At 43.7% G+C, this 21,229-nt stretch overlaps 2 protein-coding genes across 7 annotated transcripts in view; both read left to right on the forward strand.

The window, feature by feature from the left end:
* The window catches only part of LOC132807787 (zinc finger protein 239-like), a 49,343-nt gene extending 40,517 nt beyond the window's left edge, over positions 1-8,826 (forward strand). For 5 of the 6 annotated variants that reach the window (XM_060821796.1, XM_060821795.1, XM_060821797.1 and 2 more), the window contains 2 exons: positions 2,256-2,318; positions 6,210-8,826. In XM_060821796.1, coding sequence (XP_060677779.1) covers positions 6,605-7,780 — 1,176 coding nt within the window. In that variant the 5' untranslated portion in view covers positions 2,256-2,318; positions 6,210-6,604 and the 3' untranslated portion in view covers positions 7,781-8,826. The remainder of the gene's footprint in view (positions 1-2,255; positions 2,319-6,209) is intronic. The other variant, XM_060821798.1, reaches the window with a different exon arrangement.
* Positions 8,827-14,913: 6,087 nt separating this feature from the next.
* Positions 14,914-15,420, forward strand: LOC132807785 (gastrula zinc finger protein XlCGF49.1-like). The gene has a single exon (XM_060821790.1). The coding sequence runs from the start codon at positions 14,914-14,916 to the stop codon at positions 15,418-15,420; it is 507 nt and encodes a 168-aa protein (XP_060677773.1).
* Positions 15,421-21,229: the final 5,809 nt, after the last annotated feature.

Raw genomic sequence — 21,229 nt, forward strand, 5'->3', positions numbered from 1 at the left:
TCAGGATGCTGTAACAAAACTCAACCTAATTTGGGGCGTTGTGGAAAGTGAAAAATAAATGAATCTCTAGTATATACCCTGTGGTTAAAGAGCACTACAACAGTATTGTATGGACATGTCAGCTGTCTTGGTGAGACCTAACTTTACTCTGCGACACTTTGATTGGCTTGAGTTGTCGCTGACTGCATGTAAAACAAAACATTATGGAGTAAAGACATTTTTGCGACTGAAAACGTTTTATTTAGCCTTCAGCAGTCACACCTACACTTTTACCATATATTTTGCTGCTTATTTTGATTGAACTTGATGATACGTAACCTCAGTTGCTAAACAACCCTCAGTGGAGCCTCAAGCGTTATTTGAGATCCAACACAAAAGCCAACTTCTTCCAAATACAAAATGTTGCTGACTACAAAGAAAAATCATACAAAAGCTTTTATCAACTCCCAGATTGATTTCCCGCAAGAAATAGCAGTATTGGCCATTCTGCTCCACCATTCAGTGAGATCATGTCTGATCTGATAACCCTCAATTCCATTTTCCAGCCTTTTCAACAAAACCCTTGATTCCCCACTGATCTTCCTTTGACACCTTCAATTTTTCAGAAGTTTTACTTATCTAGAACTTTGAAGACTGAGACACTTAGACACACAGTACCAACATCAATCCTTGTTAATTGTCCTTGCTTCTGCGCCACAGAAAATTGTTTTCTGGATCCTTGTTTGAGTCTACAAACTGCTCAATAAGCTCAAACAACCCTCTTCTGTTCTTTTAATGAGCCAATATCTCTGACCACTCCAATTGAATGAAACTGAAAAAGCTTCCTAGCACTTTTGGTTGCAGCCAATAGGGCCAGGATTGAAGATAATTCTCATTTTCCTAAATACTTGGAATAGATTCAATTGATTTTAAACAAACAAGTTCTGACACATGTTCGGGTTCACTTGAGAAGTTTAGCAGAATTGTTTTTCTCAGATGGGACAATGAAACTTCTTGAGATTGTTTCCACGATTGGAGGTCTACCTCCAGTTCTTTTTCTTAGCACATTATAATTGATCTTCTGAATTAGTTTTATTTCATTATATCCATCCCTTCAAACAAACCAATTCTTCCCATAAGTAAATTCATCCATCTCCTGCACATTCTAGTTGAAATTTTTCCTTAAATTCCATGAAAATGTCCTTTCTCTTTCCTTAAATCTATGCCCCCTAGTTGCTGAAGCCATGCACCAAGGGGAAAAGTTTCTTCCTATCTAGACCCTAAGTTTCTTATCTGTACACTCCAAACAGGTCCTCACCCAGCCTTCTCTGCTCTAAGGAAAATACCCTCAGCCGATCTAATCATTCTCATAGCTGAAACCCACCAACATGCACCACCCTGGGTTAGTATTCCCTTCTGCACCCTTTCTAGTGCCATCACATCCTTCTGATAATGTGACAACCAGATCCACTACTCCAGCTATGGCCCAACTAATGTCTTGTACAGTTCCAACATGATCTCCTGGTTCTCAAGTTCAATGCCTTAACTACTAAGGGCAAGTATTCCATATGCCTTCTTAACCACTTAATCCACATGTCCTGTTGCCTTCAAGAATCTATGAACACATATACCTTTCTCTGATCTTCAGTACATTCTAAGTTCTTGCGACTCATCATGTACTCCCTTGCCTGTTGATCCTCCTGAAATGTATCATCTCAATCTTTTCAGGATTGAACTCCATCTGCCATTGTTCTGCTCATCTGACCAAGCCATCTTTATTGCCCTGTAGTCTAAAACTTTCCTCCTTGCCATATATTAGTGTGGGGTCTGAATTTCTTTTGGGCCTGATTTATTTAGGTTGCATTGTGTTCATTCTGTGGGCATAGTTTTAGAAGATTAGGAAGATACTTGGATCCAGTATCTGTTTATACCCAAAGAAGAAACTCAAACCAGATTTTTTTTGATCCAATGTTTTCCCTGGTAACATTTTCACAATGACTTCAATTTCCGCAACACCCTTTGCTTAACTTAAACTATGTTCAAATCAAGACATTACTGAATCGAGATCATAACTTCTTGTACTATTAAATCTGTCTCAAGCAATGCTGCAAATTAGGTAATCTTGCATTATTATTTTATAACTGCTCAAAACCTTTTCTAAAAAGTGACCGGATGAAGATTGAAGTTGACTGACTGAACTGCTTTCTTCATTTTATAATATTGCCAAAAAAAATAAATGTTCAAACATGTGCCATCTTTTTCTTTCTCTAAAATAGGTAATAAGGTGAAAGGGGATAATGGACAAAGCAATGAAAACAATGCTGACTCTAATTCTGCAAGTATGTTCTTTTCAATAAGTTTAATTCAATATTTACATTAATTACAGTTATGTGAGTGACACAAATAACAATAAGGCTGTTACTTAAGTTTAGAAATTCAATCACACTCTGTGTAGATGGCTTAAAATCATTATATCAAAAGCTTAAAGCGCTTGCATAAAACACAAAACCTCAGTTATGTTTATTATTTCCCAAAATGGGTTATCAAGTGAAAGGGAAGTATAATTAGAGATTTGATGACAGCGAGCAAAATGGTAACTCTAATTTTGCAAGTATGCAAGGTTTAAGCTTAAAATGCATGACAGGTTTATTTATCCAAGAAATACGCACCTTTACTCTCTCTAATATTAGCTCCAATTATCAATATTTGATATCAAATTAGAAGATCTAGCTTGAGAAATCTACAACGTATTGCCACACGCTTGCTATAAATACGACAGGGACACAGTAAAAGTCGTGAAAATTAAGTCAGATCTTTGTGGTTACAGATCCATAAGATACAGAAGCAGAATCAGTCCATTCAACTTGTTGAATCTGCTCCACCATTCGATCATGGCCAATGTTTCTCAACCCCATTCTCCTGCCTCCTCCCTGTAACCCTTGATTTCCTTACTAATCAAGAGCCTATCTTTGTCTGCTTTAAAAGCACTCAGTTACTTGCCTCATTTCAGTGGCAATGAGTTCCGCAGAGTCACCACTTTCTGACTGAAAACAATCTTCCTTATCTCATCCCAGCATTTCTTGCCACCGAGAACTATGGGGACAGAGTCTATGTCTATATTTCTTTGTATGGTAATTTGTAAATAATATTTGTTTTTTTTCAGGTTCATTAGCTGCTGCTTAAGTGTGTTGGTAGGTTTGTGGGCTACCGTGATGCAGAGAGGTTTGAGTTGTCTAGACATTATTTAGAACATAGAACAATACAGCACAGAACAGGCCCTTCCGCCCACGATGTTGTGCCGAACATTTGTCCTATCCATGTACCTATCCAATTGCCGCTTAAAGGTCACCAATGATTCTGACCCTGCCACTCCCACAGGCAGCGCATTCCATGCCCCCACCACTCTCCGGATAAAGAACGTACCCCTGACATCCCCCCCCATACCTTCCACCCTTCACCTTAAATTTATGTCCGCTTGTAACACTCTGTACCCGGGGGAAAGGTCTCTGACTGACTACTCTATCTATTCCCCTGATCATCTTTTAAACCTTTATCAAGTCACCCCTCACCCTTCGCCGTTCCAATGAGAAAAGGCCTACCGCACTCAACCTATCCTCGTACGACCTATTCTCCATTCCAGGCAACAGCCTGGTAAATCTCCTCTCCACCCTCTCCAAAGCTTCCACATCTTTCCTAAAGTGAGGCGACCAGAACTGCACACAGTACTCCAAATGTGGCCTCACCAAGGTCCTGTAAAGCTGCAACATCACCTCACGACTCTTGATTTCACTTCCTCTTCTAATGAACGCTAATACACCATAGGCCTTCTTACAAGCTCTATCCACCTGAGTGGCAACTTTCAAAGAGCTATGAACAAAGACCCCAAGATCCCTCTGTTCCTCCACCTTACTAAGAACCCTACCGTTAACCCTGTATTCCGCATTCTTATTTGTCGTTCCAAACTGGACAACCTCACACTTGACAGATGTCTTTGATGTAAGGTAATGTGGCTGGGGTTTCTGTGCATGTCTGCTTGTTTGAGTTTGTTGTTGAGAAATCAGTGAACAGGGTTTATTGGGTACCTGTTCTTGAATATGCTGTATAACTATGCTCTTCATAGTTCCTGGGAGGTGCAGTATGTAGTGGCTCGTTGAAATAGTGTCCTGATGCAGATTTGTTTGGGATAATTTGCTTCTGCATTAAGTACTTGGGTCTGTGTATGTTGTTTTCCTGTAGACGTTAGTCTGAAGTTCCCTATTGACTGTTCACTCTACTGACATCTAAGAATGGCACTTTGTTGTTCTCTTTTGTGAATTTTATGCCAGTAAGGATATTGTTCCTGGTGTTGTAGGTTTCCTCTAATCTGTTTCATTTTGTGATGATAAAGGTGTCATCACTGTGGTGGACCCAAATTTTGGGTTGGAGCGTTGGGAGGACTGTTTGTTCAAGTCTCTGCATTATTGCTTCTGCTAGGAACCTTGATATTGGTGGTCTCATGGGTGTTCTGTTGATTTATTTGTAAGGCTTATTATTGAATGTGAAGTAGGTGATAAGATACGGGTCCACAAGCTTGACAGTGTTATCTTTGCTGATGAAGTTGGTGCTGTTTGGTGTTTGTGTCTTTGGTGGTTTTTGTAGTGTAGTCAGTGTTTCTTTGGCCATGTTGATGTTCATGGATGTGAGCGGGGCTGTTATGTCAAAGGACAGCATTATTTCATCCTCTTCTATCTTGGTGTCTTTGGTGTTCAGGAATTCTTGGGTGGAGTGAATGGAGTGGCATGAATCTTCTACTCAGTGCTTTCGTCTTCACTGGAGGCCTTTGACTAGTCTGTACACTGGTGTTCCAAGTGGTGAGACTGTGGGCCTGAGGGGGACTCCTGGTTTGAACAGGAGGAGAACAACAACAAAGTGCCATTCCTAGATGTCACAGTAGAGCAAACAGTTAAGGGGAACTTCAAACTCGCGTCGACAAGAAACAATACACACGGACCAAATACGTAACTACAGAAACAATCATCCCAACACCCACAAACGAAGCTGCATCAGATTATTTCAACGAGCGACCACACATTGCAGCACAGAGGAACTGCGATGGGCAGAAGAGAAATACGTATACGTACTCAAGAAGAATGGGTAGCAATAAATCCAGTGCGCCATTTTCTCATTGATGCTTCCAAGCTGACCCTCAAATTTGGTTTGTCCCTGCATTCTTTCCTGGTTGTCTTTTTGTGGGTTTTGAAAACTTTCCCAATCCGCTGACTGAGGATAAGAGTTGGGAAGTTGTGTTGTGACTGATAGGACATTGGATAGACCACTTTTGGAATGTTGTGTGAAATTCTGGTCTCGCTCCTATCAGAATGATGTTGTGAAACTTGAAAGGGTTCAGAACACATTTAAAAGGATGTTGCCAGGGTTTGAGCTGAATGGGCTGGGCTGTTTTTCCTCGTGCACCAGAGGCTGAGGGGTGACTGAGAGTCATTAATAAAATCATGAGGGGCATGGATAGGGTAAATAGACAAGGACATTTCCCTGGGTGAGAGAGTCCAGAACTAGAGGATAAAAGGTTTAGAGTGGAGGAGGGCAAGATTTAAAAGGGTCCTAAGGAGTAACCTTTTCATGCAGAGAGTGGTGTGTATAAGGAATGAGCTGCCAGATCAAGTGGTGGTTGTTGATTCAGCTATGACATTTAAAAGGCATCTAGATAGGTATTTGACTAGGAAAGGTTTAGAGGGATATGGGCCAAGTGCTGGCAAGTGGGACTAGATTAGGCTAGGATATCTGGTTGGCCCGAAGGGGCTGTTTCTGTGCTGTAGATCTGACTCTGGCTTGCCACAAACATTTGCCATGTCCGTATGTTTAGTTTCTCTCGGGTTGTCTGTGTCAATGCCTTGATGTCTCATTCCACCCACCACATACCACCACCACCCACCACAGGGACGATAACCAATTCATGTCTGATTTTTTTATCATTGCAGGTTCAACCTGAATTTACACTTCTTTTGCTTCCCAAAATTAGACTTGCTCACTCTCAGCAATATCCTGAAAGATATTAACTTTCACGTGGTGTTATCCAAAATTCGAAGATGTCAGTCCTGACGTTTTTTGAGAGTGGGATGCTTTCAATTTTGTGGAACAGCAAAAGAAAAAAATGTTCTGCAGAAAGTGGAGTAGCTTGTTCTGAATTTCTACCCTGGACTGACCGTGATGACTTTTGTAATCTCTTTTTCCAGAGTATTTGAAGATCTGAAGACTGAAGTTTAAAAATCAACAGATGAAGGGCCTATGCCTGAATCGTCGATTCTCCTGCTGTTTGGATGCTGCCTGACCTGCTGTGCTGTTCCAGCACCGCACTTTTCAACTCCTCTCCAGCCTCTGCAGTCCCCACTTTCACATCAATGTCTGACAGTCACTCAATCCATCGGGACCTCAACGATTTTCAACTATGATTCTTTGAGAAGGAGCAAAACATTTTGGTTCCTGTTTCAGACAATTTTCAGCATCAGCGGGACTGGATGAGAGTCTCTACTGTTACAGCGCACTTTGTGTAAAGCCTGAAACAGTTATACGGCCAGGAAAGAGGAATTTACTGTGGACAGGGGCCATACACGAGGCTGTAGCTGCAGCCATGGTTAAACCAGAGGACTCCCACACCGTGGAGAAACCGTGGAAGTGTTGCGACTGCGGGAGAGGCTTCCATGCCCCATCTGTCCTGGAGATTCATCGGCGAAGTCACACCGGGGAGAGGCCATTCTCCTGCCCCGAGTGCGGAAAAGGCTTTACCTGCTCCTCCCACCTGCTGGACCACCGCCGAGTCCACACTGGGGAGAAGCCATTCTCCTGCCCTGAGTGTGGGAAGGGCTTCACCTACTCCTCCCACCTGCTGGCCCACCAGCGCGTCCACGCTGGGGAAAGGCCCTTCCCCTGCTCTGAGTGTGGGAAGGCCTTCAGCAAATCCTCGGACCTGCTGAAGCACCAACGAGTCCACAGAGGGGAGAGGCCATTCAGCTGCCCTGAGTGCGGGAAGGCCTTCAGTGATTCCTCGATTCTGCTGAGGCACCAGTGGGTCCACATCGGGAAAAGGCCGTTCTCGTGCCCTGAGTGCAGGAAGGGCTTCACCCGCTCTTCTGCTCTGCTGACCCATCTGCGGGTCCACACGGGTGAAAAGCCCTTTAGCTGCCCCGAGTGCAGGATGGCCTTCAGCAGGTCTTCCCACCTGCTGAGGCATCAGCGAGTCCACACTGGGGAGAGGCCGTACTCCTGCCTCCAGTGCGGAAAGTGCTTTACCCAGCCCTCCAACCTGCTGACCCACCAGCGGATCCACACCCGCGAGAGACCGTTCTCCTGCTCCGAGTGCGGGAAGGGTTTTGCTGTTTCCTCTAACCTCGTGGCCCACCGGCGGGTCCACACGGGGGAGAGGCCATTCAGCTGCCCCGAGTGCGGGAAGGCCTTCAGCAATTCCTCTGCCCTGCTTAGGCACCAGCGCGTTCACACCGGAGAGAAGCCGTTCTCCTGCCCAGAGTGCGGGAAGGGGTTTACCCGCTCCTCCACACTGCTGACCCACCAGCGGGTCCACACAGGGGAGAGGCCATTCAGCTGCCCCGAGTGCAGGAAGGCCTTCAGCGATTCCTCCGCTCTGCTGAAGCACCAGCGAGTCCACACCGGGGAGAGGCCCTTCAGCTGCCCTGAGTGCGGAAAGAGGTTTACATTTTCCCGCAACTTGCGGAAGCACCAGCGGGGGCACCAGCGCTCACAACAATCAGATTCCACCGCTGACACTGCCATGAGTAACCCCCAGGACTGATTCTCCTGACAGTGGGTGCAGTGGGAGAGTTGGTGCACTGTATTTGTTTTCCGTTGGACTGCAACCCCACGGTGGCTCAGAGGTGGCATGGTGACTGAGTGATTAGCACTGTTGCCTCATGGCACCAGGAACCAAGGATCAATTCCACCCTTGGGGCGACTGTCTGTGTGGAGTTTGTGGAGGGTAGGAGAATGGATGAGATAAGAAACCGCTGCCTGCCTTGAGACAAGTCTCCCGGAGAGAACTTGCTGACTGATTGATTGTCTGATCTCCTGATCCTCACAGTGCCCTATTGCCCTCAGTTAACTGGAGGAGGTCCACACAGATGTACCGAAGCCCCTCTTTGGACTGTGGAAGGAAACCTGTGCAGACAGGGAAAGCATGCAAACTCCACATAGACAGTTACCGGAGGCTGGAATTAAACTTGGGTCCCTTATGCTGTGAGGTAGCAATGCTAAGCAGTGTGCTACCCCAATATGTTATAAAATTTGAATAAACCTACTAAGTTGGAAATGTGTCCATGCCAAGAACTTACTGTAAATGTTTGGAAGCAAAAGTCCATCGAAATTGTCTTTGTGACGGATCTAAAACTTACTTCATTAATGATTGAAAATACTTTGACCTCTGGAACTGTCTGCCAGAGAGTGTGTTGGAGTCAGATTCAATTACGGTATTCAAAATAGAGGTGGATCATTCAACTGAAAAGGAAAGCAATTGTAGTGTTCAGTGAAGAATAGTACAAGGTACTGTAGTGGATGTCAGAATGAATTTTCTGATTGGGGCTGTTCACTTGCTCCTGTTACCATTTCAGGTTGCTGACTTTTCGTTAGCATCCTGCACATGTTGGGATTTTTTTCTCCTTTCTAGGATCTATTTGAGTGACTCAGTGACAAATCTAGTTTATGAATTGTTCCTATGATATCTCATGAGAGGGTTTATGATATTCAGTGCTGTATAAATTGTTGTGGGTCACAATGTGTCCAAGTGAGGAAAAACAAACTGTTCATCTTAAATATTTGTTTTTAAACAATGGAAATAAACAATGGAAAACACACACAACTTGCTGTGTAGGAATCATCATAAATAGGAATGGGAGTAAGTAATTGACTGTCGAGATGCTCTGTCTTTCATTTATCTAAATTCTCTTTCCTGTACTTGTTTTTTCGTGACTTCATCTGCTGAAGTGACTACACTCCAAAAGCTTGTGATTTCAACATAAGAACTAGGAGCAAGAGTCGGCCTTCCGGCCCTTCGAGTCTGCTTCACCACTCAATAAAATCATGACTCATCTTTTCGTGGACTATGTATGCTCCACTTACCTGCACTTTCACCATATCCCTTAATTCTTTTATTTTTTCAAAAACGTATCTACTGCTTCTAGTGATTGCTGAAGTAATGTCAAATACTTCCCTGGGCAAGGAATTCCATAGATGAACAACCCTCTGCGTGAAGAAGTTTCTTCTCAGTTCAGTTTTAAACCTGCTTCCTCTAATCTAGAGGCCATGCGCTCTTATCCTAGTCTCACCTACCAGTCCAACATTCTATTTCTATTTCTGTAAGATCATCCAAACAACCTGTTGGACTATAACCTGGTGTCATGTGACTTATGACTAAAAAATGTGTTACCACGCATCCTCATAGCAGTGGGATTTCAGGGCTCGAAGATTGGGACACTACCACTGCATCATAAAATAAAACCCTCTGCAGCAAATAGGTCCTCTTCTATTGAATGAATGGGGAGAGGTTTCTTCTCAACATGGGGTACAAATATTATACCCTCAGAGCCCATTACACTGAATTGAGCCCTCTTCGGTTGAATGAATGGATGTGGAGGTGCCATAGTTGAAAACGTTAAAAATCACATCTTGCCCCTAAATATGTGACACTACCGCTATAGCCCCAGAGCCCGTTGCAGTAAATTGGGTCAGCTGCTGTTGAATGAATGAACGGGAATGAAAAGGGCGGATTCACTGAGCCGCTTGTGACATTCCCCACCAATCCCAAAGCTTGTGGTCGGTACCGACCAATCGGAGAGAGAGATTGCAGAGGGTGGGACAACATGACACACAAACACGGCCGCTATTGGTCAGGTGGAGACAGGTGCGCTCTGATTGGAGGAGGGGCGGATGACGCGCGTCACAGGAGGAGACGATGGAAAGAAGAAGAAAAACAAAAATGGCGGCGCGAGGCTGCGGTTTCTGACGGAGGGAGGGGGGCAGACAGGCATCGTTTACCTCAGAAAATACCTTTAAAATACATTTCACATTAAAGTCGGAACTTTTCAAACAAGAGGTGACGGTTACCAGGTGAACGGGAAAACAAATTAAAACTGTCGGCGGTGGAGGAGAGAGAGCCGGCGCCCGCGGCTTCTTCGGCGGCGGCCGGAGCCCAGGAGCTCAACAACCCCCCGGAGCTGGAGGAAGGTCCGAGCTCCAAGAAGCGGGGGGTCCGGCTGGAGGCTGGATTTACTCAAGGCTTGTATCTATTAACTTATTTAAATGGTACCTACTGTATGGGGGTATGGTTTACATTAAAACCGGAGGATCATGTCAGAGTGTTTGTTTATATTGAGCAGTTGTAGTTGGTAAAATACACTCCCTGGAGGAACACCTTCTATGATGCTGCATTTCTTACCTTCTGCCCTTCCCCCATTTGTTATCTCTCATCTCAATTTTACATTTTCGGTCAAATTTAATTTCACATTAATCAGCCTTGGTATTCATTGTGTATTATTAATTAATCTGTTGGATTATTGTAAGACAAAATTAATGGTGTAATTTCGTTTATGATGTCTGAGTTTGACATTGAATGTGCAGGTGTGAATACCAGTACGGTGTAAAAATAAATCAAGAGCTTGTCCTTTTTTAACAAAAAAAGGAGTTTAATGATATTATTGGCACTGTCTCCTTGAGCATGATGATTCAAATCTGAGCAACAAACCATTTCATGCAGTCACCCAGTTTAATTCAAGTCGAAGAAAATAATTCTGGCAGGCTAAGATTTATACAACCCAAAATATGATTGATTATCTTGTGTATTCTTACCTTTAAGCCGTAACAGAAGGCATTGCGTGGCAGTTTGAGACTGAAACACGGCTGGAAAGAATGTAGATTGATGAGGAAAATCAAATGGCAGAGTCTGAATCTGTCAGTCTGGCTTGATTGCATGAGTGGTGGTTCTTCAAAAGCATCTTCCAAGCCATGACCTCAACCACCAAGAACAGAGAAGTGTGAACACAGGATTCCGACTGCAAGATATATCGCATTGCTTCTTTGTTATTGACCAAAATGCTGGAACTCACTCCTGAACATTGTTGCAGACCACACCATGTTTGTGAAGCAATTTAAGAGGCAGCTCAGCACCACCTTTTCAAGGTCAGTTTGGAAAGAGTTGTTGGCACAGCCAATGATATTCACATCTCATGAAATAGTAAGCAAAGAGCCCAGGGTGTTGGAGGCTGAATGTTAGCATGGATAGAGGATTGGCTAACTACCACAGTTGTGGTAAGGGGCATGTTCAGGATGGCAACTTGTAACTTGTGGTGTACCACAGGGATCAGCGCTGGGGTCAACATTATTTACAATATGTATACGAATTACTTGGATAAGTAAAGTGACTGTACTATTGCTAAGTTTGCAGAAGAGACAGTTGATGTGAAAGCAGGTGGTGAGGATGACATTAGATATCTGGAGAGGGATATAGACAGGTTAAGCAAATGAACGAAAGCTTGGCAGATGGGAAAATGAGGTCATGCAGTTTGTCAGGAGGTGAAGAACTGAATATTAAATGGAGAAAACTTGAGAGGGATTTGGAATCACATCCACGAATCTCTTCATCCAATTTCAGTAAGTAATAGGGAGGCAAATGGGAGTTTGGCCTTTTCAACAGAGTATAAATGTAGAAAGGTTATAGTGAACCTTTGTAAGGCCCTAGTCAGGCCACAAGTGAATACTATGAACAGTTTAGGACCCTTTTACCTGAGGAAAGATATATTGGCATTGGAGGCAGTCCAGAGATGGTTGACCATGATGATATCAGGGATGGAAAGAATGTCTTATGAGGAGAACTGAATAGGTTGGGCCTGTGCTTATTAGAAGTTAGAAGAATTAGAGGTAACCTTATTGTCACGTACAAGATTCTGAGGAGACTTGACAAGCTGGACGTGGGAAAGTGGGTGAGTCTGGGACCAGAGGAAGTAACCTCCAAATAAGAGATTGCATGTTTAGGACAGATAGGAATTACTCCTGAGGGCAGTAAATCTGTGGAACTTGATACTAAAAGGGCTGTTGAGCCTGGGTTGTTATGTGCATTCAAGGCTGAGATAGTGTTTGTTTTAATCAGTAAGCGAATTGAGGATTACTGAGGATTATGGGACAATGGCAGAAAAGTGGAGTAAATGTTTACCAGAATAATTGTGATCTGAATGAATGGCAGAGTCAACTCAATGGGCTGAATTGAACAGTAAATACTAATGAGGAAAAGGATACAACTGGCAATTACAGACCAGTCAATGTTGGGAAGCCTAGAGATTGTAGGGAGTTGGTGGCATTTGGGCATTGTTACTGGATTTAACATCTGGAGTTTCAAAATGATGCTGCTATGGCCGCGATGCAATTTGAAATCAATTTATGTATCTGGAATATAAAGCTGCTTTGATGATCTTATCAATTGTCATAAGTACCGATCTTGTTCACTAATAACCTTGTTTTTAAGGAAGGAAATCTTCAGTCCTTTCCCAGTTTGGTGAATGTGTCACTCTTGATCCAAAGTCATGTGATTGACTCTTAACTGCCCTCTGAATTGGCACTTGGTTCTTTTAGGAGACAAAGTGTCACATTCCATGAATGAATAAAGAAAAATATTCAGGACAAGATTGTCACTGTCAGTGAAGGGAAGATTGTGATCTAGTGATACTGGTTAAGTAGCCCAGAGATTTCGGTTTTCTGAGAACAAAAATTAAAATCCCATCCTGGATGCTAGTGGACTTTATTTTCAATGAATAAAAAGATCAGGAAGTGAGAGTTTGTCTCAGTACTGGCAACAAGGAAACCATTATTGGCTAAGACAATGAATTGCAGATGTTGGAGATCAGCAACAATTGCTGGGAAACTGCAGCAGGTCTGGCAGCATCTGTGGAAAGAAAACAATTAATGTTTTGAATCCAGCCTAATTTTGAAGGACCACCGGACTCAAAACAGTAACACTGTCGTCTCCTCATAGATGCTGCCAGAACTATTGCTTTTGTCCAATCATTACTGATTGTTGTGAAAGTATTCTTTTCGGGAGGGAAATCTACCATTCACAACCCTACACATGTGTGCGCACGCTCACATCATGTGACTCCAGACCTACTACAATGTGGTTGACTCTCAACTAAGTTCTAGCATGTAGCCAATTGCTCGGTCAAAAGGCCATGAAGGATGGTGAGCAAATGTTGGACATGCGAGCAACAATCCCATCCCTCAAAATATTTTCTTATATATTATAAAGCATAAGTTAATGAAGGACAGCCAAAACAAACTGCTATGGGAAGGTCATGCCCAACTAACTTGATTTGCTTGTAGTTATAAATGTTGTTTTTAAAATCTTCTTCAGCGAGGACATTGGTTCCATCATTGTTGCAATACTGCATGCAATTCTGTGCTTTCTGATACAGGAAGGGTGTTATGAAATTTGAAAGGGTTCAGAAAACATTTACAAGGATGCTGCCAGGGCTGGAGGGTTTGAGCTACAGGAAGAGGCTGAATAGATTGGGGCTGTTTTCCCTGGAGCTTTGGAGGCTGAGGAGTGACTTTAAAGACATTTATAAAATCATGAGAGGCATGGGTAGGGTAAATAGGCAAGGTCTTTTCCCTTGGGTGGGGGAATCCAAAATTAGAGGGCATAGGTTTAAGTTAATGGCAAATGGAGTTTAATATAGATAAGTGTGAGTTCTTATATTTTGTATCGTCAAATCAAGACAGGAATTCCATGGTGAATAGTAGGACTTTAAGGAGTGTAATGGAACGTAGGGATCTTGGAAGGACTCTAGCAAATTAGAGTCGAGATAAGCACCAAATAATAACACATACCAACAAGCACCAAATCTGTTTCATATGCAGGATTTCAAACCAAGAGATGTAGGGGTGCAGGTTCATCGCACCTGGAAAGTGGAGTCATGGGTAGACAGGGCGGTGAAGAAGACTTTTGGCATGTTTGCTTTCATCAGTCAGAGTACTGAGTACAGGAGTTGGGATGAATTATTGCAGCTGTCATAGATTTCACATAACAACACAAGATGTAACCCTGCCCTCCCCTGACTGACCGTCCCTTTGCATATCAGGGGGAAGATGCCCATTTAATTGTGATGATCAGGAAACATGCCATCCTTCAAAAACAGGGCTGTGTTCACAAATATTTGGACAGAGGAAGGAAGTTGAAGTTTGGGTGAAGATCAATCTTCATTCAGAGAGAGAAGAAGAGCAGCAGCAGCTTCTGAAATTCATGGTCCAACTTCTGAAAAGACCTTGTCTGATTTGCAGTTGTTTCTGGGCTTGTAATACCGTACTGCAGCATATTGTAGATCTTCAGTAAGAACGTCAATACTGCACTAGAGGTCCATTCAGCAAGTTGAGTCCATGTGAACTCTTTGTTGAGGTATGCAGTCTGCCCCATAACCCTGTTGGTTTACAGTTACATATAGATCTACACAAAGATCTTTGGGATTGAGAGGAAAGAATGTTCCACAGTAACTAGAATTACGTTTAGATTTTCTGTCATGGACTGACTGTGATGACCCTTGCAATCACTTCACAAGAATATTACAAGAGAAGAATTTGGAGGCAGAAATCTCAGACCAAATATCACATCAAAGTCTGACAGTCACTTGATTCACGAGGACGTGGATATTGATGGCCTTGAAAACAAAGAGGAGAAAGTCTGTCTGCTTAGTTAGGTTTTAAACGTCAGTGTGACTGGAACCTTAGAGTCTCACATACCCACACACCAGAGTAGTGACTGGAACAAGCTTTACAGACTGAATGAGAGTGTTCCAATTATCAGAGGGTTCACCAGTAACACCACACACATGCTATAAGTGTGAGCGAGTTTTCAACTGATTGTTAAGGTCAGAGACAGACGAGGGCACCTGTACCATGGAGAAACCGTGGAAATGTGGGGAGTGTGGGAATGGTTTCCCTTCGCTATCTGCGCTGGAGATTCATTGGCGTTTGCACGTCGGGCAGCGGCTATTCACCTGTACTCACTGCAGGAAAGGCTTCACTCAGTTACACCACCTCCTGGCCCCCCAGTGGGTCCACACCAGCAAGAACCCGTTCATCTGCCCCGTGTGTGGGCAGGGCTTCACTCAGTCACACCAGCTGTTGCCGCACCAGCGGATGCACACCGGAGAGAAACCATTTTCCTGCTCCGTGTGCGGGAAGGGCTACACCCGGTCGTATCACCTGCTGCTCGGCTTCCACGTCCACACTGGGAAGAAGCCGTTCACCTGTCCCGTGTGGAGCAATGACTTCTGTGATTCCTCCACCCTGCACAAACACCAGCGCATCCACACCAAGGAGCAGCCGTTCACCTGTCCAGTGTGTGGGAAGGGCTTCACCCAGTCGTGCAACTTGTGGAGACACCAGCAACTTCACAAGTGAGATTGCGCAGGGATTCAGGTTGGATTCTGCTGTTACCGCTGCTGAGAGTCACATCTTGAACCCTGTTTAGTGGGTGAAGTGGGAGGGGTAAGGGGTTCCTTTATGCTGACTGGTCGCTCTCACACCCACTTTACTTCCAATGGGGGCTGATGCTCTCTGAGCCTGGGATTGCACCATCCCTACGGAACAGTCCACAGAAGTGGCTGAAGTGCATTTAGATCTGAAATAGATACATTTGTCTCTGTCCCATTGAGTCTCCAGCACAGTCGATCCAATTGGCCTCTGTCAGTGTTTATGCTACACCTGAGCATCCACCCACCCCTTCATCAGCATACAGGTATCCCCTGTTTTTGGAAGTTCACTTTACCCCCTACCCCCTCCCCATCCAAGCCTGTGCCAATTCTTAATCCTAACTTAGATCTGCTATTTATTGCCGATGTGTGGTTCCTGTCCCTGTATTCACCTCCCATTCATGTGTCTATCCAGATATACCTTAAGTGTTGCTAAGGTGCCTCTTTCCACTCCATCCAATGGCAATGCATTCCAGGCATCCAGCATCCAACTGTGTGAAAAATCTTCCCTTTCAATTCTCCCCCAGACTGTCCCCTTCTCGCCTTGAACCTGTGCCCTCTTGTAGTTGACTTTTCCACTCTGGGGAGAGGGAAAGCCTCTGACTATCTAACAGACTATCTGGCCCAACACCAAACATCCAAAGAATAATCCACACAGACCCATTTCCCTATCCCTATTACTCGACATTTACCCCTGACGAATGTACCTAACTTTCAATTCTTGAACACTGTGGGGCAATTTAAGCACGGACAATCCAACTTAACCTGCCAATCCCTGGGCAGTGGGTAATTTAGCATAGCCACTCCACCCTAACCTACACATTTGGATTGTGAGAGGAAACCGGAGGAAACCCATATCGACACAGGGAGAATTTGCAAACTCCACACAGACAGTCGCCTGAGACTGAAATCGAACCAGTTTCCCTGGCGCTGTGAGGCATCAGTGCTAATGATTGAGCCACCATGCCACCCCCAACCAGCCAATCGGTGTGTCTCATCATTTTGTCGAGGTCATCCCTCCGCCTCTATCTTTACAGTGAAAATAATCCAGGTTTACCCCATCTCATCTCATAATGAGACCTCCAGACCAGGCAATGTCCTAGTGAACCTTCTCTATACCCTCTCCCCAGAGCATCCATGTCCATGTTATCCATGTCCTAGTGAACCTTCTCTATACCCTCTCCCCAGAGCATCCATGTCCATGTTATCCATGTCCTAGTGAACCTTCTCTATACCCTCTCCCCAGAGCATCCATGTCCATGTTATCCATGTCCTAGTGAACCTTCTCTATACCCTCTCCCCAGGGCATCCATGTCCATGTTATCCATGTCCTAGTGACCCTTCTCTACACCCTCTCCCCAGAACATCCATGTCCTTCCGCAATATTCTGAATGTGAACGGAATAAATCGCTGTAACATAACTCGCCAACTCTTACACTCAAGGCAAGCGTGCTGTGTGCCTTCTTGATCACGTTACCCACCTGTGTTGCCACTTTTGGAGATCTATATGGCCAGATCTCTCTCTATGCCGGTGCTTCTATGTGGTCTGAAATTTATCGTACAATTCTTGTATTTCCTATGTATCTGTATCCAGCTTCACCTTAATTGTATTCCCCTCTTTATGTCTTTTCCCTTCTTTATCTCTTTTCCCCAATCCTCACCCCCTCCACTCATCAGCATATCATAAGACTATAGGAGCAGAAATGATGCCATTCAGCCCATTGAGTCTGCTCCACCATTCAATCACGGCTGATAAGTTTCTCAACCCCATCCTCCCCGTAACCTTTGATCCTCTTGATACTCAAGAACCTAGTTATTCCCATCTTAAATGTATTCAGTGATCTGGCCTCCACAGCCTTCTGGGACAGTGAATTCCATAGATACAGCACTCTCTGCCTGAAGAAGTTCTCCTTATCTCCGTTCTAAAAGGTCTTCCCTTTACTTGAAGGCTGAGCCCTCGGGTCCTAGTTTCTTCTACCAATGGAAACATTTTCCCAACATCCACTCTGTCTAAGCTGTTCAGTATTCTGTAGGTTTCAGTTAGTTCCCTTGTCATCTTCTAAACTCCATTGAGTATAGACCCAGAGTCCTCTGATGTTCTTCATATGTTAAGCTTTTCAATCCTGGGACTTCTCTCATCAACCTCCTCTGAACATGTTCCAGGGCCTGTACCTCCTTCCTGAGATATAGGGCCCAAAACTGCGTACAATACTCCAATTGTGGCCTGACTGGAACCTTATAGACCCTCAGAAGTACATCCCTGTTTTTATATTCAAGTCCTGTCCAAATAAATGCCATTGTTGCATTTGCCTTCCTCACTACTGAATCAACCTGTAAGTTTACTTTGAGAGAATCCTGAGCTAGAAGTCCCAAGTCTCTTTACTCTTCAGATTTCTGAATTTTCTCCTCATAATCCTTCTGTTCCAAGGTAGCAGCAAAGAGTTCCAGACATATCGATTTGTATTCAGGGATATCCAAGGATCTCAAGAACTGCCAGTATCGCAGGAAGAATCGTTATTCCGGGAGGAGGCAGAGAGGAGCGTGGTGTGCACCTGTAAACTCCAGAACTTCCCCCAACTTCATGAGTCAACAATAACTTTTTCTGACCAAGAAACGAAAGGGCCGGCGAGAACTGTGACACTACAGGAACTGAAATTAGGCCATTCAGCCCATTGAGTCTGCTCCACCATTCACTCATTCTGGAGTATCAAGGGGTTCAAAGGTTACAGGGAGAATGGGGTTAAGAAACATATCAGCCATGATTGAATGGCAGAGCAGATTCAATACGATAAATGGACTAATTTCTGCTAGTTAACCATCCCTGGGAAGAAGGAGGCAACACAATAAGTTGTTTCTTGGGACCAGCAAGATAATGTTTAATAATGGTGTGACAAAAGGACAATTAATTCTGCCTGTGGAAGGAAAGCCCTGACATCGAGGGGTTAATTGCAGAGCAGGCTGTTTCAAACAGACAGCTAACCCTCAAGGATAAGAAGGGAAGCTACAGAGCTGAGGTCTCCAGCAATGGGAGGTGATGTTAGAGTCTTAAAAAATAGTCACACCACAGATTTGAAAATGAGGAAATGCCACCAAAATTCAACTCCAGAACGATGCTGCAGCAGTAGTACTTAGAAGAATAATACTGCATCAAACCCCTAGACACTTCCAGAGATGGGCACTGTCAGTGGAAACCCAGTTAAATTCAGCTATCAACTGGGTGATAGCCAAGTTTGGGGGGTAAAGCTGAATGAACTTGAGGGGTTTTATTTGTGGTTGCTAAGTGCAATAAAGTGCAAATCATTGTTTCAGCAGTTGGTTCTCTGTGCAGTTTGAGTCAGGAGCCAAATTAAGGTGATTCACCCACAACCACACCAAGAGGCTGGGATTAATATTGACTCCATTGCATTCAAGAGAATGTCATCAATACTGTTAGAAAGCGAAGGCCCCCACTCTCCAAGATCTCAAACCAAAACGTCTAAAGAGTGGCACGTTGCCCTTTAATCTGTAAAGTCAGTGTGATAAGTGGTGTAACCTGCTGTAGTGTTAAAAATAAATCTCCGACACTTTAAAATCAACAATCAGCAATTTATTTAACCAACTCTCACAGTGAACAAATGAACAAAGCTACTAACAAACTGAATAAATCCATCTTAACTACTAAGTATTCTGGAATAAATCAAGATTCTCTGGTATACTGTTCCAATCAATACATGTCCCACTCAGATAACACAAAATAGAATTTAATCGCTTAGATTACAACCAGGTTGTGTGTCTTCCGGAATATTCTGTGCCATCTTCTGTCGGGGATGCCTCCTCCGATTCCTCTGTCAGGAATGCTCTTTCTGTTTTTCTAAATGATGCTTTCTCTAATACACAGATGACTGAGAGCACGGATTCTTTATGATAGGATTGGTCCTGTTGTCAAAACTTTAGGATTTAAATTTAATAAGTTTTTGGTAGCCAATGGGGTTGATTTAAATTGATTGGTGAAATTGAAAACCTGTTTCTTGTCCTGCTAACTGTACAACCTTTTGATTCAAATGTTTCAGTTCAGCTGCTTTTTGTTGTGATCATGCTGCTCCTTTAAGAAGATTATGTTGTTGGTTTATTTTCAGAAGGGGTTGTAAATGGCACAGCTTCCCATTCGTCTAGGATTAAGGTTTTCACTAATGGTTAACAGATACTGGCTAAGGCAACAATCAGGGAAAAGGGTTTCCTTTTTTTTCTAAAATACTTCTACAATGAAAGGGCAGTTGTCCCATTCTTTTCCATTGGTTTTGGTTTTAGCAAGCGGTCTGTCTGAAGCTGCTGCAGGAAGAGATGTTTCCTGATTCAACAGATGTTTCTGGCTGACTCTGAAGCTTCCGGGAAAATAGTACCAGCGTATTCAGCCTCTCCCTGTAGCTAAAACCTTGCAGCCCTGGCAACGTCCTTCCAAACCTTTTCTGAACCATTTCAAGTTTCACAATGTCTTAAAAAGACGTCAACTTTGCTCGACTAATGTGGGAGAATTTTCTGCATGACGCGTTGTGTCTGAAAGAGCCCTCCTGTGTGCTGTGACAGAGCTACAGTGACTTTCAAAAGCCTGACAAATGCTGTTATCAGTCAAAGATTCATTGGGAGAAGCTTCTCAATCACATCTGTAAATGGAGAGAGTGTTTTTAATAATGAGACATGAATAAAGGCTGCATTAATCTTTTGTTCTGAAGATTTACTCATACATCTCAAAACAGAGCAGTCTACAGGAATAAAAGACACCGCTGCTTATTTCCTGACCAGGACCAACTTTGCACAGAAAACATGGACATTTTAAATGAATGGGGTGCCATTCGTTTTAAGATGACGTGAACTTAAGAGGCACTGCATTGGCTTAGAAATGAGAGATCCTTGACACACACAGAGCCAAAATCATCACTGACATTATTATCAAATTAGAATTTAGGCTGGATAGGCTGGGATGTTTTTCTAGTGGAGCAGAGGAAGTTGAGAGGCAATATTTTCCAAACCATGAGGGGTACAGTTGGGTTAATGATAGCTGTCTCTTCCCTAGGGGGAGGATTTCTAGACCAAGGGCGCGTTTTTATGGTGAGAGGAGAAAGATGGAAGAAAAGATGTGGGGCAAAATATTTACAGAATCTAGTTCGCCTGGGGAAACAGCTGCCAGTGGAAGTGGTTGAAGCAGGTACATTAACAACATTGAAAAGGTGTTTTCAACAAATACATGGATAGGAAAGCTTGAGAAGGATATGGGCCAAGTGCAGGGAAATGAGGTCAGTGTTGACAAACATTTTGGTCAGCATGGACCGGTTTGGGCTGAAGGGCCAGTCTCTGTGCTATAGTACTCTATGACTGGCGTCTCTTTGTCACTCTGACAGTGTTGAGTTTCCACATGAACCAGGAAAAAGTGAGGACTGCAAATGTTGGAGATCAGAGTTGAGAGTATGGTGCTGGAAAAGCACAGCAGGTCAGGCAGCACCCGAGGAGCAGGAGAATCGATGTTTCAGGCATAAGGACATCCAGATGAATATCTCACTAAATCAGGCTGAATAAAATCTGATCTCATTTGTCAACTCTGATGCAGAGGTGCAGGGGGTGGACAGGTCAGAAGTCACACAACACCAGGTGAGAATCCCAATAGATTGATTTGAATTCAGGAGCTTTCGGAGCACTGTTCCACCATCAGGTGAAAGAACTGATGAAGGAGCAGCACTGATGAAGGAGCAATGCTCCTAAAGCTT

This window comes from Hemiscyllium ocellatum, assembly GCF_020745735.1.
Source record: "Hemiscyllium ocellatum isolate sHemOce1 chromosome 27 unlocalized genomic scaffold, sHemOce1.pat.X.cur. SUPER_27_unloc_24, whole genome shotgun sequence".
Lineage (NCBI taxonomy): Eukaryota > Metazoa > Chordata > Chondrichthyes > Orectolobiformes > Hemiscylliidae > Hemiscyllium > Hemiscyllium ocellatum.